This window comes from Battus philenor, unplaced genomic scaffold (assembly GCF_028537555.1).
Source record: "Battus philenor isolate CCGP_79_NKW_IND1 unplaced genomic scaffold, ilBatPhil1.0.hap1 SCAF_15, whole genome shotgun sequence".
In the NCBI taxonomy this organism is placed as follows: Eukaryota; Metazoa; Arthropoda; class Insecta; order Lepidoptera; family Papilionidae; genus Battus; species Battus philenor.
In genome coordinates this window covers 8,057,288-8,076,360 of record NW_027181677.1, presented here as the reverse complement: position 1 = coordinate 8,076,360, position 19,073 = coordinate 8,057,288, and the positions used below count along the sequence as shown (strand labels likewise).

Here is a 19,073-nt window from a genome sequence, read left to right as displayed (position 1 = left end):
TAAATCTTACTGCAGCATTCATAAGTTTTTTGTTGATCGTAATGCGTGGAACTTTGTTGGTTGACTTGTTTACATGGTTGATAAAATAGCATATACCTCAAACATTGCTAAATTTTGTTTTAAAAGAGCAACTGTTGAGTTTCTCGCTGGCTCTTTTCAGCAGATCGGCATTCCGAGCCAACTACTTATAATGCTAAAATTATCGACGATTCAAAAATGCATGTTAATGCCTACTTGAGTAAAGATATTTTGAATTTGAATGTAACAATAATAATCATTATATCAGCATTCCATCTACCCATAACATATCTTAAATCATAAACGTTAATAAGTATTTAAATAGATAGATTATTTGAGTCATAGATAAAAAAGAATGATTTTTATCATCAACGAAATATTTCGAAGGTTGTAATATCTGTTTAGATCACAGCCTACGCGACCTACGGCGTAGACCGCGTAGACACAGATCGATTTGCGGCTACAAGTGACAAAGTTTTTCAAGATGGCGCAAGGGTGGAGACGCAAGGGGGATGCTCATATTTTTTACTGTCGCCCGGGGTGAGCAGTGAAGCCGATCGCAACACCACTCTCCACTCGGCCTCTTAAAAGCTCGACTTCTGAGGGACGTTTCTGAGGAATACATGTGACGTATATGCCTCCAAGTGTCTATGTGACTTCGAAAAGGGGATCTGTAAATAAGCAATTTGCGTGTGTTTTACACATCCCCTTTTTACTTTGCAGTGTAATATTTTTTAAGTATCTACAGTAACTATGTAGAGTGATTAAAATTTAAAATTATTTTACAATAAACTGTATATTTTCTGCTCGCACTTGCAAAAAATTTAGCTTTTCGCAAGTTTACCCCCACTATTATTAATACATTTAACTTTTTTTACTCATCTCTTTAATTATCATCAAAAGTTTTACTATTCAGGGTGATCGATATTAAAGGGATAAATTGCATGCGGCTCATTAGCCAGCAAAGCTTTAAATCTTTTAAACTATAAATTGATCACTCTGAAAAATTTTATATCAATTAGCTTTTTCTGGTGGGCAGCGATAGACCAATAACTTTTGCAGTACCAATCTGCAGGTACAGATAAACGATAAATAATTTTAATACGTATTAATCAATAGTGATTTTAAAAACGGTTTTTATTACTAACATAATAAGAAGCGTTTTAAAATATATCATTTCGTTATTCATTATTTCTGAAACTATTATTTTTTTTAATAAAATGTGTCTTATGTTAATTTCCAACGAATTAGCTATACAGATTTAACTCTTTAATAAAGTATTTTATGACTAGCAATTATCAGTTAACTTTGCAGTTAAATAACAGTACCCTTTAAAGCTTTTACACGTATGACCAATAACCCTGTAGATTATAAATTTTAAGTGAATTTACACCAAAAAACAAAGATATAAAATATTGTAGAAATTTAGTAACCAAGAACCGTCAGGGCAATTGGGAATAGTGAAGATACGTAAACAGAAGCATTGTATAACCAGAGAGTAAATACCCTCAGGTTAGGGTTTGTACAGAGGGTCCGGCGTAATAGAATTACTACTGACTTCCAATAACACATTTAAACATATTTTATTTTGAATTTAATGATAACAGAAAGGATAAACGTTGTTTAAATTTGTGTACAGAGGAGAAACTGTGTAAATCAAGTACAAATATCGCAAGTATCCTTTTATCTATTATAAGAAACTATTTTTAAGTAACAATCACAATTTATATCTACCGTCGTCTAGAATATAGATTGATTTATAAAAATGATTGAGATTTAACTTTTAAAGATAAAGTAATCCGTTAGTAGGCTCACTTTGTGTGGCCTGCATTGTGTTTTGTGGTTGTAAAGTGAATTTAAAGAGGCCAAAAATTATTCTGCTCAAGTTTTATATCTATAGAAGACAAATTTTAAAAATATGCATTTTTTTAATGAGCCATCCTCGGCCCTTCCTTGAACTTCATATAATTCGTTCTTAGCTGACTTCTACTTATTTAATTAAATATTCATACCATTTTTCAAGTGTCTAAACTTTATAGTTCTCGAGATATCGTGATGAGTCTGTACATAGGTGCAAATCTCTTAGGTATAAATATATTATCTCTATCTTCAGTTGATGGAAATATAAAGTAGCCAAAAAAACTACTACTTGAAAATAAAAATAAAAATTTTATAGATATTTTTTGCAGATAACAAAAACCTAAATAAATTATTCTTCTGGTTTTTTTTTAACAAAGCCGTGCCCTACATCGGTACACAGGTAAAGTACACAAATCTGTCTGCGGCTTAAAATTAATTTCATAAGGCCCAGGGGCAGAACGGGTGAGGCGCAGGGGGTAGTCACAGTTCTCGTTCTACATAGACACGTGTTCTGGAATTGGATAATAATATTTTATTAGCTCATATAAATCACTCGATTCATATTATCTTTAATGCTTAATGTCAATTCTTTCTTATTAAATTAAAAAGAAGCTTGTAAAACTTATTTCACGTAAAGCTACGGATTTTGTTAAGCCTATATTTATAATTTTATTAAACTTACCCAATAAAAAGAAAGTACTTTTTATCTTAAATTGTTCAATAATTTGGGTGTTTCACTTCATTGAATATGATTTGTAAAATATCATTGCTTCTCGCTTACATGGGTGCACCACTGTATAATTACTAACACCAATGTCATATATTATTTAAAGATAGTTTCTCTTGTATAACCACATTCAAATATATTTTATTATAAAAGGCATCTTCCACAGTTCGGGTACCTTATAAACGGCGTTTATTAGAAACAAATTCTAAAGTTTAAACTAATTCATTTGAAATAAAACGTTTCCAGCTCCAATAAAATAAAATTTATAATTCTAATACACTCATAACAAAAAGTGTCAGTAAAATCTCGTCATCGTAATGGAATATTATCATTTTCCCTACATAACGCGTCGCGCCGCGCAAAACGACAAAGGGAGCTTAAAACAAAAAGAACAAAAGCTGAAAACAATGGTCACAGTTTAATGTGAGAGTTCAGCGGCCATTATGTTTGAATATGGGAAGAACAGACTCTTGTGCGGATAAAATCATTGCAATTGAAAGTGGATTTTACGCATTCGCATTGTGCCGTGTAGCAGAGTGCTAATTCAATAAAGACTATTTAAATAACATTATTTTATATTTTTGAATCAAAACACTTCACTAGGTATATAAAATATTAATACTTAAAAATAAAACTCAGACAGCCTTTCGAAATTGTCTTGCACATTCAAAAGATAAAATTAATTTTAACAAAAATTTATAGTTTAAATTAATGTCATCTAAGATAACAAATAATTAAAAAATCATCGTTATTATAAATTATTATTGGTTTTTATTAACATCTATGTCAATATAATCTAGACCAGATTTTACCGGGCGAATTCAAAGAGAGAATAATGTATATAATTATTAATAAATCGTCTAAATCAGATTCACAATTAATATTAAACATCACGATAAAAAGATTTATAACTCATTTTAATATCTTATGCACGACCGATGCAAAATAACGTGAAACGTGAGAATTTCATGGAAGAGCATTCGGAACAATCTAAAAGCGTGACAGTAACGCCACAATGTCGCTGTTTATTCAATGCTATATCACGGGCGTATCGCGGATATCTTAACATGCGGATCCTATTAAATCAGAAATAGGTATCCAATCAGTGAGAGCACGCTTCGACGCATTTATGCAGTCTTTATGACTGTAATACACCCGGTGGTTTTGTGTACGATACACAGTGTTTCTATTATTATACGACGTTACATTTCTTTTAAATATTTACACTTTTAATTTAAGCCGATAAACGCCGCTAGCCTTAATTGTCCAACTTTACATATATTTATTTATACGTCTATATAATATATATTTAAATATAAGTGAAAAATATAACATTGACGATTGTTATCTGTATCATATGTATGTATCCTTGATAATATTCCAAATGTATTTACTATGTATATTAATAAAGTAATCTTAACTATATTGAAAGTACAAGCTATATGTATTGTTAAATTGAATGAGTGGATGGAAATGGACCATATCAAACGTGTAGCAATGAATTATTATATTCCTTTCGTGATATGAAAATACCCTATTTCCACATCAGTCAAATATTTAAGTATCTCCTACACGGCTCGCCCCCAGCGAATTGATAAAATAGCTTCGCCTCACAAATGCCCGCCCAAAACGATAGAAAAATTTACAAAAGGCTGAGCACTCAACGGCACTCAGCCTAAACGCTTTAACCATGTCCCAACCCCATACTTCAGGATTGCTCACTCCACTTGTCTCCAAAAACCCGTGAATATTTCATCAAAACCTGCGTCTAAAGTCAGGGCAAGAAGACTCATCTTCGCGTGCCGCCGCCGAGATAATGATGGCACTTCAGCTGATGGTTTTGATATTGCTTGTAATTGGTGCTGGTCTCATATAAAACTGTTGCACGCGTCACCCCTATATACAAATAATGTTAGGGAACGGTTTAGGTATTTCTTTAGACGTCCCTCAGTACCGATACACAGTATGTACATAGTTTTACAATCTCATTATTTCTTTAATAACCTTAATATATATTTTTATTTCACTTTATAGCATTTATTCTTTAACTTTTTATTCATTTCCCATAGCTGATACTAATTGTATAATTAAATCTTCAACAATGTCGTATGTTCTGGAATATGCAAAGCGTTTTTATACTAAAATAAAGTGATTATTGGCAAACAACATATAGCAAATTGGTATCTGTTATTATTAAATCGAACTACCGGTAAATAACTTTATAAATGGATATCAAGAGATAAAAGAGACATCATAAAAATAAAGATTGATAACAGTTAAATAAACGACATAATCTTATTTATCAGTTCTTGTCTTCTCGGTCAAATCCCACGTAGAAATTATCGACATTACACGGGCTATTTTTTGTCATCGTATGATTTTATTTACATTAAGAGTATTAATATTACAAATATTTTTTTTATTTCGTAACTAACCATACACTATTTTTTATCATATACCGGCATACGTATGGTGTAAAATTTACATTTTTTTATATAAATATGTACATTGATATTTATTATTAATATCCACATTTAAATTCCAGGGTAAAAAAGCACACACAAAAAAATTAACCAAAATTTACAAACTTCTCTCCTCTCATTAAAAACCCATAGTAATTTTATAAAAAAAAAATAACAAAAAAGTCCAGCAAAATTCCTTAAAAGCACAGCTCTTGAAAGTGCATATAACCGGAGCACAACATCGAGCATCGAATGCATCCCGCTTTGAACTTTATACGAATGAAGCCGCAGGCAACAAAGACTACATCGAGACAACCTCCGATTTTAATTAGGCACCGCGTCGAATGGCGTCTCGAGAGCGCCGAGCGGACGTAAAACGAGCGAAATAAGCGAAATAGCGCGAGCGAGCCGAGGGAGGCGCTTATTAACGTTGAGACAGGAGCCGGTTTATCGGCGAGCGTGCTTGAAGGCGCATTCCAACGGCCAGACCGCGGTCGGTTTACGAGTCGGCCATTAATGACACGCGGTAACGACCGGGAAGAGAATCGATTCACGACCTATTTTACTATCGCGAGCGAGGAATATCGAGCAGCTCTAATGTTACATAGCGATAGGATGGAACAGAAATAGTAGATCGGCTTATTTCCATAGTAGCATAGACTACTCTACCTATATACCTTCCACAAAGATGTGAGAAAGTTTTCTCAAAATATTCCAAAAAAACGACAGACATTATCGTCTAACCACAATCAATATTGCTTACATTTAAAATATTTCATTGGCAAAATGAAAATATAAAATGATCCTAAAGTAAAGAAAAAAATGGTTATTTATATCATTGTCCTAGCCATCAAACACGAATTTTAAAAAAAAAACGTGTTAGCTATGTGTGTGTTTTTATGTCTCTAATAATTTTTTTATTTATTTTTAATAAAATTTACTATGCGCACATTACAATTATGATAAATTGTTTTAATTAAAGCACGCAATCTATTATCTCTTGCGTGCTTAATTTTTTTTTAACTCAAATTTTATATTGCATTTTCTAACGCTATCAATAAGTCACTTAATTTTAATATGAATACATGATAATTATCACACAATGAAGAAACAAAACGTACTTTTTATCATATATTTTTAATCACGTCCTATCATCCTCTTTATCTCTGGGTATCAATAAGGTAATATTGTGCGAAGTCGAGATATAAAGTACAAGTTATCTTTTTAAATTATCAAGGATTTAGTGAATGGTATCGAAGACTGATTGATTGAAATATATTTGCATGATTATATTTTTAATTTGAACACAATTTATTCACTGTCAGGGTAGATGACGCAGTCGAATACAGTGATGGTTAGTATGCCATGTGACTACTAATACAGTGAAATTCATAAGATTTCAATTTGATTTAAAAATCAATTGCAAAAGCAAACCATAAAACGTAATGTATTTATGACAAGCATATATCATTTAAACTTTAAAATTATTTTTATTTAACAAATCGTGCGGTACTACATAGTGTACATAATAATAAACGCAGTACAAAGCAAAAAGTGTTAAATTTTTTGAGAAAACAACAATTAAAAAAATAAAGTCATTTTAACATAAAATTGCAATAAATTTACGCTAAATGTACTTACGCTTTATCCATGCTCAATTTAATATTAGTTCTTCATTATTAGTTCTTTATTAAAATATTTAAAAGGTTCACGTATAAAACTTACCTAATTATCACTGGTCTGTCGCAAGCAAACAATATGAATACGTGGTCTATTTCGCACGCCTAACCACTTTGCAGTGCTCATCATAACGCAAAACTCTTCCATTCTATCTGACAGATAAGTAGATTAGACAAAAAACAATAATATCCGATAAAATAATCATCGTTTATTCAATAATGATCACAAGGAAATTGATTATGAGAATTATAATCGTTAATGTATGACAATATCTAAAACCAGAACCTCACATGTAATCAATATGCTGCGTTACTATAATTATAAATTATTTATTATTATTTACCTAGTATTATTAACAGTGAAATCGAATTCTAATCGACGATTATTTAAATACTATACGGAATAAGATACAATCGGCTCAGAACGCTGATCCGTTGCGAAGAGCCGGCTAGAAACTCAACAGTTGCTTTTAAAATTGAAATTTAACAATTTTGCATGTGTATATTATAATACCAAAAAAGTTAAATTTTGTTGAGTCGCATATGAAATTGAGCTTCCTTATAATAGACATAGAACACGTAGACTTCGAAGGTTCCAAACGCTTGATCTGAGAAGAGTTTGTTACAAACTTAAGTAACCACAAATAAATAGAATATTTAAATATTCTATTTATTTGTGGTTACTTTTACAATGTTCTTACAGAAAAAAATCTAATAAGAAACTATGCATCATTATGATCTTCGTGTTTAAAGCTTTTTTTTACAAAAAACGAAACTCGTAAAATAAAATATTTTTAAATAGGAAGTCCCACCACGCAGTTACCTTTTAATCTTGTCGACTAGTTATTTAAATATAAATAAGAGTAGAATGAGTACAACTAAGAAGTCTTCAGTAAGAAATGATTTACTACATTACTGCCATTCTTATTCTTTTATAACAAAGATACATTATAATAATTTTAAGCAAAAAAATGAAAATATGGCGGATAATACGGCGATGTGCAATTGTACATCATCTATAATTTAGTTTTTAGGCATAAAATATATCATATCACATTATAATAATAAAAACTATTAAATATTAAAAACTTTCATTGCTGGACACAGAGCTCCACTATAGATTTACAATGATAGGAAGCGGGCTTCATTCAGGATCTTCCGAAACCTTAACATTTCTATGTATAATGATCGTCGACATAAGCAATGCGCAACTTTGAGATATTGTACGAAAACTTTTTCCAATTTTTTTTCGAAAATTTTCTAATAAAGTGTCCTAGAAACTCTGCCCACTGCCATTTCAAACGATTAATTCTTCGATGTACATCGGTGACCTTGTTTCTCCTACGAATCCCCTCAATTCTGGTTCGATCTCACAGCCAAACTCCGAGCACAGCCATCTCCGTTGCTTTTTGGGCAAACTTGAGCCTTCTTATAAGGACCATTGCTACATTAAACTACTCATAATAGTCAAAAAGTGGAAATCTCCGAAAAGTACGCATAGCAATAGTTTTTTATCAACCACGCTATGATATTGGTTAAATTTATAAGGATAAATAGTAATTTAAATATCTTATCTTATATATGTTTATCTTTAATTAATAATATATTGAACATATAATCTAAACGCTAAGTTCAGGCAGGTTCCAACCGGTCAAATTAGAAATCTACGAGGGAAGCCTATGTATAGCAGTGGATGTCCTATAGCTGAAACGATGATTATAATAATAGACGTAATTAAAAATACTAATATATGTATGCATTTTACCTGCATTGATTTCATTGTTAGACGCGTCTCCGCCTCCCCCATTTCCTATAAAATAAGAAAATTATCGATGAATAAGAGAGATCAATTCATTATAGTTTATAATCAAAACTCCTATTCCCGAGAAAAAAAATAATATGTATTTGTATATAAAACCATAAATTACATGTAAATTATAACTTAGTTACAGGTTCTCAATAACTCTGAGCACAAAAGCAGAAAAATAAGCCGCTAGTAACGACAAAACTTCGTTGAATATTTAACCGTAATTTAATCCTATTCTCTATGTAAATATTAATTGTGTAAGTATAAAACTATTAATGGATTAATAAAACCATTAGTATTTACGTTAATGTTAGACACTGGTACAGACAAGCACTGAAGAGGGTCTGTTGTGGATCAGTGGTGGCGTCACTGTCCTAAAAACTACCTACAGCATGTAATTTGCACCGGAGTACACTGCCCTGGTATAGGGCAGAGTGCAATAATTTGAATGAACTTGAAAGATATTAATTACTCAGTTATACTTACAATTTTATGCATTACTTTCCAGTTTACACAGGTAACATTTTTGTATGCTTTAGTAAAAAAGAATAAGTTGAAATTTCTTTATGATTTATAATAATCATCATGACAATAAGATTGCCGGAGAAGGTCTGCTGCTGAACATGGTCCTCCCTTATAGGTAACTAATGAGACCGATTGGAATCTTGATCATGATCATCATTTCAAGAATAAGGCATATACTCCTGGACATTGACGTCCCTAGCATATGTCCAGTGTCTTCCAACGACCATAACAAGATCGTCTGTCATCTTGTGGACGGATGCAGTATGCTGTCCGTATATATGGTCCCTTATTAATGTAATATTTCTATAATATAATTTTTGCTTAGGTGTATTACACGCACGTTATTGACTCTCTATGCTCTTAATGTTTTCAAGCTTCCTATTGAATGTATCTATTTTTATGTATGGTAATGGAACAATATATTTTTTGGAAATTTTTGGATATTAAGACAAACTGCAAAAACATAAAGTCAAAAAGTTATATTAACTTTATAATATTTGTCGAAAAAAAAATATTTAAATATTTTTGCGACGGTATCAAAGCCCCGTTTCTAAACATTATCAAAACATCTTGTGACGCAACGGTAGAGACACGCCCGAACACCTTTCCACCTACTTATAGTCGCGATAATAGGTAGAGGCACGCGACAGGACACCGGAACAAAGCATTAGTGCACTACAAGCCATCATTACCAAATCGAAGAAAAAGAAGTCAGAGGCAGCTGCCTTCCTACTTCCTTCCTATACAATACTGTGTAATACAAGATGTTCGCTTTGTATGGCGGTTTATTTTAGGGCTCATTCATTACGGCACTCAATTTGGCGCGTGTTCTTATCTGTGTGTTTGTAGAAACGTTTTGTACTGTCGATGAGTGAGTGCGGTGTGTGCGCGACGCGTGCGCGACGACCGCTCATGTCCGGACGATCGGACTGATATACATTCTAGAATTATTAATACAAATTAAAATCAAATTTACATACTATCTACTAATATCTTCATTTAGCCATTGAATAATTACTTCCTTGATTGGACCTTTTTAAATTTTTCTTCTGTCTCAGCGTAGTGTCAAAAAGACTTGTGTAAAATTACACTAAGATTTTCGTAATGATGACAATAAAAAAGAAAATAATTTACATAGTTGCATTAAATATTTTAATATGAAATTAAACATGATACAACTTAAATCTGATTTCTGTGTTAAGTTAGGGGACTACACAAAGTAGTAATAATTAAACATGTAAAATAAATTTTAAAAATTTACGACTAATAAAAGTGATGCTAAAATAGAAAACAATAAAACAATTGATTATATTAAATATGAATGAATGAATATGTACGAATGATTACGAGTCACGAGGACATTTCATATTAATATGGTATTTATCAAAAGTAACATGTGGGCTGGTAGACGGGGCGTGAATAAGTCCTCACTAAATGAACCGACAAGATAGTTAAGGTCGTGGTAAATCGCTGGATGACAGCAGCGCACGACCAGTCATCGTGGCGATCGTCGAGGCTTCCCTGACTATCTAGGCCTTGCAGTGAGCGCCTATTGCCAGGCATGATGATGCCTTCATCATCATAATGGACATGTAGCTACTGCTCAAATACTTTATTTAACTACTATGAACTAATCTTTACCAAGGAAATTGTCCGCATTTTTAATAAGATCATAGAAAAGAAAAAAAATACATTTTTAATAATACCACAGCGAGGTCAATAAAATAGCGCTCATTAGAAACCAGTTTCAAGATGGTAGCGGGGGCTCCATCTGCCGAGGGCGGCGTCTTCCGTTGCATTGTGCGCACGCAGCCGTCCTGAGCACGCGCCGCTAATGCAACTGCGGAACTCGGCTCTTTGTGGGGTCATACCGTGTCTGGCAGGTCAGAGAACTCAAGACGTTCGACATTCAAAAGTTTAAAAAACAACGTTTATAATGGTTCCGTTTTAGCCAAAAAGACTAACCTTTTTGGTGGGTCACCGTCAAAAGATCCATGGGATATTAAAAATTCAATATTTTACCACATCCATAAAAAATTTTTTCCTAATCGTTTTATTTTCTCCAGAAAATCTTTATTAAAATAACATTTATAAAAATAATACAAATACTGAACACTACTCAAATTTAGTACTAAACTGAATCATTTTTCATGTTATATTTGTGACTGTAATAAATTAACTCTAGATATTAAGGGTATCTCCAAAGCGGTAGCCCTCAATTGCACACTGATGTCATTTGGGCAGGCTGCCCTTGTTTGTACGGAAGCTAAGCCGATGTAACGGTGTTTGTCCGAACAAATTTATGTGCTTCGTAATGATGCTGTCACAAATCTACTTATCTACTGCAACCACGCCTTCTGTGAAATACGCATTAACACTGCTCATAGTACAGATGTTCTTTGCTACTGACATACAATATTTTTAGCTTGACTTCCAAAATCATTGGGAAATAATCTATAAAAAAGGCTATTCGACTTTCTAATATTGATTTTTTTTAGAAAATACTGGCATTTTTCATCGTGAGGGACAAAATGACACACGCCCTCATCTTAATACCTTTTTTCTATCGAGTAATCAAAAAGGGAAGATCGAATCAGCACAATCAAAGAACAGAGAGAATGAGATCCGAAGACAAACAAAAATAACCGACAAAGTCCAGAAGATTGGCAAGTTGAAGTGGCAATGGGTAAGAAACATTACTCGCATGTGAATGTGAAGAAATGGCCATTGGAATCTTATCATACTGTAGTGGTAGTGGAAACTACGAACCTGCAAGTGCAGCGCAAACAACCCACGGGTAAAATGCTTGTTAAAGCCATCGAAAGACTGAATACAGGCAACTTCGAACCTGCCTTATTGGGAATCTATTGAGGATGATCCACTGAACATCTCTCAGCTGAAATGATAATGATGATAATTATAAGCAAGTTTTTCGTTGATTGATATAAATAACGACACACAGATTGCCCAAAAAAGAATTGTCTGTAGACCTCTGAAGACCTCCGCGATTAGTCTGATATAAAAAGATTCTATATTCGACTTAGAAACTGAATTAGAGTGTGTTGTAATTAATAATGTTAGCAATATAAAAGTCGCTGCCATCACTATTTGAAAGAAAAACATCATGCTTTTTCTCCAACTATTATCCATTATTTTATAGAAAAATAAATATAAATAAGAATTGGTTATCTTCAATTCTTGGGAGTAATATTTTTCAGTGATTGTTATAACACGAGTATTGTGTTACAGTACTGAAGGCGTATCGATACGCACACAGACAAACGTCAGATGAGTGTATTTGTGGTATCGGAGGCACAAGCATTGTCCATTGTGTCGCCGCCTTAGTCCATTGTTCCCACTGTGTACACAACATCGATCCACTTACATGTACTCTCGCGACTTACACTACCAATGTAACCAATCTTGCAAACGATGAAATAAAAGGAAAAGTATACATGCTTCAATAATAATCCCTTTAAATATGTTGTAGTTTAATTACCACAGCAATGTAAGAGTTCACTTTAGTAAAATTATTCTAATATTACTTTTAAACACATTTTTATTTTATTTATTTACTTTTTGTTGTATAGAACGTAAAAACAAATCTCATGTAATGGGCGAAAAAATGAAGCACGAGAGGTAAATTTTATCGACAATTATTTTACGAATTTTATTAATTAAAATTGAAGGTTTGAATGAAATATACATGTATTGTAAAGTGAGAAATATTTTAAATATGTATGTGTGCCAAATTATCGAACTCCGTTCCGCTGTATCTCGTAACTAATTAAATTTGAAACTTTTTATAGCATATAAATTAAGATATCACGTTCGTGTACGTTTACGTGTTTAAGCACATGTCTCATTAATAGTTTTAAGCTTTTCATTCAATTGACTTCTTGCTGAATAAGATGATCCACAACGTCCCATGTTGAGGTCAATAGAAAACGCTGAATGCAGCTCGCTTCTAACAGGTTCACCAATGGACCTCCTGTATATGAATGGACAGGGTTTTGTAATTCTGTAGTTTTGAAATGATTTCCAATTTTATTTGTAGTAATATCTTTAAAAACGTTGTCATTTTTACAAGCTACTGTAAGGTAGTTGAGACACGGAGGTTTTTAAATAGGCCTGATAGGTCTACACAAATAGGAACATACCAGGAGACATATATAATTAACTAAATAAGTTCCTAATAGCTTCTTACCAACAAAATCTTAAGAAAATAAAAGGAACTCTTGCTGGGCTAACGAATAAATAATACAACCTTGGTCTGGCTTAGAAAAATCTATGACATATAACATACAATATTTTTATTTAGTGAAAATCTCATGTAACTGTCATATGAAAACTATAAACGATTCGCTTAATGTAATACACTGCGCGCAGAACACACATTTCGACACCAAATAACATGATTTATTGTCATTACGGATCAAGCAATAACTCTGCACCCTTGCCCTTACCGAATAAATTGTACCGTGTGCCTAAATGATGTTACTGCGAGGAAGCTACGTACGAAAAAAATATTTATTTTAAATAACGCCGTTGATAGATGAAGGAAGTGGCAATGGCAGTCTATATAAATATTTTAAAGTAAAATAATAGAGTTGGATTGTCTATATATTATATGAATATTGGGTTATATTTAATAATGTGAAATAACTAACTTTTAATTCTTATTAGAGTTTTCTAGAAAACAGTTAAGGTTTAGTACAATTAGATTTCAAGGGATTGACAATTACTTTCCTTATCAGCCATCATGCCTACATTAATAACAATTCTCACCGGTTCAAATTTTTTAGGACATCGTCATTATCATAGGAGACGATAGACTCTCCCTATAAGGCATTGGCGTGCCCCAAAGATGACAGTGCGATGACCGGTTTCGCTGCCGGCATCTAGCGACTTGCTACAACCTTGACTCGTTGAACCTAGAAGGGAATCTACCGACCGGTAAAAGACTTGTAAAAAAACAACAAAACAATATTATTTTTATGTTGTATTTACAGCGTTAGAAATTTTCTTATTAATATATTACCCATTTTTAACGCTTAAGCTTGTTAGAGAATATAGAAACCTAAGAACAATTTTGCTTCGAATTTTGTCACTACAAAACGTTTAGATGACATGATGTCCCATATTGTAAAATAAATTAGGGGAAACAGGGCCAATATTGGACGAAAATATTGTAATAAACTATGGTATATTATGAATATGACAGTCCGCGTGTCGCGCCGATCCCCACACAACACCATTTAAGGGTTAATTCCGTGCAGAGAGAGAGGGTAGTCTTTGTAAACTCAATGGATTATTTAAACAATGACTTCCGAACATTCATCACTTTTGTTCGTTCGCCAAGTTGACAATTTGATAGCTCCTGCAGTCTTCAATTTGCGTAAGCAACCGAATATTATTTGAACATTTAATAAATTAGCACAGTCTATTAACATTTCACAGTTCATATCAGTACATATAGTGTAAATTGACGCAATTATAAGCCCACTATAATCTCTTAACAGGTAAAAGTACAAAATATTTAATGTTTTCTTAAGATAAAATAAACTGCAGTATAGAGGATAACACTCAACTAATCACTCTAAAATAAATTACATTTTTTTTTCTTGAATGCGAATGGACAAAAACTTCTGAAAATACAGTGCGGGGACAGATAGTAAGCAACTATTAATTTTAATATGTAGTCATCCGAATTTTAAATAAGATTTTCTATATTATTATGAAGTTATTTATTATTTCTAAAATCACAATATCTTAGATAGGATACCATATATTAATTAACAGCTCATTTTGCTATCCCATTAATAAATCTGTCTCCTTTTTTTGTGGACGATATGGCATAAACTTATGTTTTTCCTGTATATATTGGGAGAATAGTATATACACCATTAATACGTTTATACCTATAAGAACTTTGTGTACCGTGGTATCTCTTTCAAAAGCAATAGGTATCGTATTAAATAAAATAATAACTAACATCATGAAGAAACATTATCAGTCCAACCCTCGAGTAACCGTGACGTTTATAAGAAAACTGCATTTCCTCTAACACGTGATAAAGCGACTCCAATGACATCAAACACGAATTAACTTTCAGTGACAGCCCGCCCTCGCTATCAATCGTAAGACACGAACAGTATCCGTTAAGTGGTCGATCGGACCCCGCGGTGAATTGATTCACTTCTCACGCGACGCGGCGGGCGGACGGTTAAGGGATTACTCGGCACGCGACTCTACAGATATTGTCGATTTGGGGATGCGAGATACGCGAAGTAATGATGCCGGCGTAATTGTCAGCAGGATTTGCGAACTTAATCTTACATACATTTACGCTGATTAATCCTTTTTCATACAATATTGGGTTATCGATGAGACGTCTTATTGATGTTTATAAGAACTTCTAACACGGTATTTATAAATAATGATGTACAACTGTGATAACCCTCAAATATTAAGACATAAGATCACATTATAATCAAGTTTTAATTTTAATGAAGTATTTTTTTCATTAACACTTTATATAGACTGTTCTACAGGCATCGATAATCTTGTAAGCTGTAATGTGTTAAAAAAAAACCCTGAGAACAAAGGATACAACTTGTTTACTAGCCTATTCACGCTTCACTTAATTCATAGATGCTGTATTATTTTTGAAATGATAATATATCCATATTGATATTATCCACAAATGAATTAATGACTATTTTTTAAACACTAAGTTTACGCAAAGTTCGGAGGGTGTGCTAATGGATCGCGTAAATAAAATACTTACGAACTTACGTATAATGGAAAACGCCTCACCAAAAAACAACATTTTGAGAATATTTAAGTGTCACGAAATGTGTGCCTTCTTCGCGTCAGTTGGTGACAGTAAGATGCAACAATGCGGTTTAGTCGCTATATGATTGTCGATAAAGATGTTTTAATCGTATAATACATTAAAACTTCATTATTTGTTATATGTAAAAAGTATCTTTAATAAACATAGACAATCATAAATGTTTGTTCCATATTAAAAACCGAAAATATTGTTATTATAGTGTGTACTTTAGGCCAAAAATTGGGAACATCTGAAGTAAGCATCTTGGTCTGTATACATCCAACGATTACTGCAAGTTGAAGTGGTACTGTATATGCTACTAACATAGGCGAACATAGAGAATCATCACTCAAAACACACTTTCCGCATTAATTATATCATAAATCAATTTATTTGTATTACATGTAAGACTATTTTCTGTCCATAATTTATTAAACAATTTTTAAAATTCCATTCGAAATAGAATAACAAAAATTAAGACGCATTTACACGCTAGCATAACGCGCATTAATAGAGATGTCGTGTTTTTTTTTGTCAATGCAATGGATGCGGGGCATTGTCATCGCCCTACTGCGGGGTGCGCTAAATTAGCGAAACACGAAAGAATTTAAACGATATCATAACAAAACAATATTGCTAATGTGCGCAACTTTATGTTACTCGCCTTATGATTAAAATCGTGTATGTTTAATATTGACGATTTTTAATTAATGGGTCATAAAATAAAGTACGACGCCATGAAAAACCATTAGTTTATTTCTGTTACGTTATATTCAAATTTAACATAGTATTTCAGTTCAAGCAGGTAATCACACACACTATTAAAAACCTAATTATTTTAACATTATAATAAGGTCAGAGCAGTTACTCCGGAATGCTGATCTGTTGACAGGAGAAAGGTCAGACAGCGAACAGAAACTCAATCCATGCTCTTTATAAGCAAAATTTAACAACATTTGATATGTACATTAAAATAATAACTCTGTTAATCAGTCACCAAAGTTTTTGCATTTCGATCTCATGAATTTTATATTAAGATTTGTAAATTAATAATTTAATTATCTATATAAAACTAAGAAAACAAAGGTCTAGGATATTTTGCGTTACTTTATTATATATGCGGATACTTAGACCTACGAACAATTCGTTAATTTTTTAAAGACAAAATTTCGGCGTGACTAAGTCATTTTTCTTTCTAGTATGTGCTGTACACTTTCTAGTATGTGTGTATGTGTGACATATTTTTTTTAAAAGTACTAAAACTCAGTTAAAGTTTTAACATTTTACGTTAATAAAAGATTTGTCATTAGTTATATTTTATTGTATTTGATTATAATAAGAACGAAAAACAAGGATCTGTGAATATCACACATTCGTGGAATTGCACGCGCTGTGACTAAAGTGAGTCGCGTGGAAGTTAGGGTTCCGCAGCATATGTCGCGACCGCGCCCACCGATAATATTTCACGCAATTGTAATCCAAATCCCCGCGCACAACATTATTGAGTTACACATGTCTCTTCCCGGCCTAGCTCTGCGCAAATATAGATACGCAATAAATGGCTTTTCGCGTTTATCTTTAATGACCCCATAACTTTGCGGCGACTATTAGTTTTTTTTTATTGTATTCTATAATCTGTTGTTCATGCTTACAAAAAAATATTATCTGTGGTCATTTTTATAAAAAATATAATACCCATAACGTATGATTACTGCAAAGTCTAATTTTATTATATACATGGTTATTTGTTTTTTATTTATTAAAAAAAAATCAACGTAAAGAAAATCATAAATACTATAAAACAATACTTGTTTGTTTTGTAGAAATGAATAGGTGTTTCATTTAAAAATATTTTAAAGTGTTTCGCTTAAAGACTAAGATTACAAAGGTATACTATTTAAAGGGAAAAGTTAAACATAAAGAATGCCTATAGAAGTATTGTACGTGTAATGTAGTTCTAAATAAAATACGTTACTCAAGAATTTTTTTATACACCACTGAAATAATTTTAAAAAATGTTACCATTAATTCAAATAGTGTTGTATAGTTCTATTAGAAATTTATATAAAAAGTCTAGATCCAGCTGTAGACGTCTTATGGTTAAAAAAAATTATTTGTAAGCGTATTACTTATCCTAAAATTTCTAAGTTCATTCATTTGACAGCTAGTTTTTACATCTACAAAGTAAGCACCGTACCGACAACGTTATCTCAGAGGTCCACTTGTGTTATGGATTAAAAACTAAAGTATACGTCTAATGTTTACTAAGTTGTAAAGTTTGTATTATTTATATAATCTTAGTAATTTCATTAAACTATTTTGATGGACTCGTGACAACATCTGTTAAAAGTATAATAATGCATGTTTTAATTGAATTTATAATTTTTTTGGTTGCAGGTGCAAAGATAGACTGTCATTGATAGAACTCAGTACGGTTTTACTGTTTTTATTCGGATCATGGCCAAATGTCAGTCTCCGGTACCAGTTTTCTCCAGCCTGTTTTGTTTTGCGAGATTATAAAGAGCTGTGCATGATGGTGTTGCATGCTTCACAAATTACGTCAGTCCAGTTAGTAGGTGATCGTACTTTTTAACCTCTACATTGACAATGCAATGTGGGCGAAATAATTAAGTATTCTACAAAAGCTGACTGTAGCCGTGTTATTATTCAGGGCTCGTTAAGGATACCTGAATAAGTGCAACGCGCTGTCCACGGGATTCTTCACATTTTGCGGTAACACGAAATCTCAAATGCGTCTGTCCTTGAAACAAAAATTGAAACTCCTATTAATAGTGTTAAATAAATGTGAAAAACAACGGTTATGTAATGATATAAGCAACGCCGCATGCGCAACCTAGTGGGATACACGAATACACGATCCGTAATCATCAAAATATGTTTTCGACCCCGCCGTCGCTCAACTCATAAACTCTCAACTTTACGACATCGGCTCCCGATATCTCGGCGTATATTACTCAGCTATTTCTTGACACGTTCTTGTGCGGACTGAGTACTTAATGTACAAATAAATAACGTACACTGAATAAACTAATTTGACGAAATTAGTTTTACTTTAGTCGGAATATTAATTTACCTTTGATTTATTGTACATTACATAACAAACAATTTTCAGTTAACTTATTCGCAGATTTACAAG

General features: G+C 32.4%; 1 protein-coding gene across 2 annotated transcripts in view; it reads right to left on the bottom strand.

Annotated features, from left to right (window-relative positions):
• Positions 1–19,073, bottom strand: part of LOC137918682 (transcription factor hamlet-like) — a 123,936-nt gene that overhangs the window by 69,014 nt on the left and 35,849 nt on the right. For both annotated transcript variants that reach the window (XM_068761558.1, XM_068761559.1), the window contains exon 2: positions 8,512–8,556. In XM_068761558.1, coding sequence (XP_068617659.1) covers positions 8,512–8,556 — 45 coding nt within the window. The remainder of the gene's footprint in view (positions 1–8,511; positions 8,557–19,073) is intronic.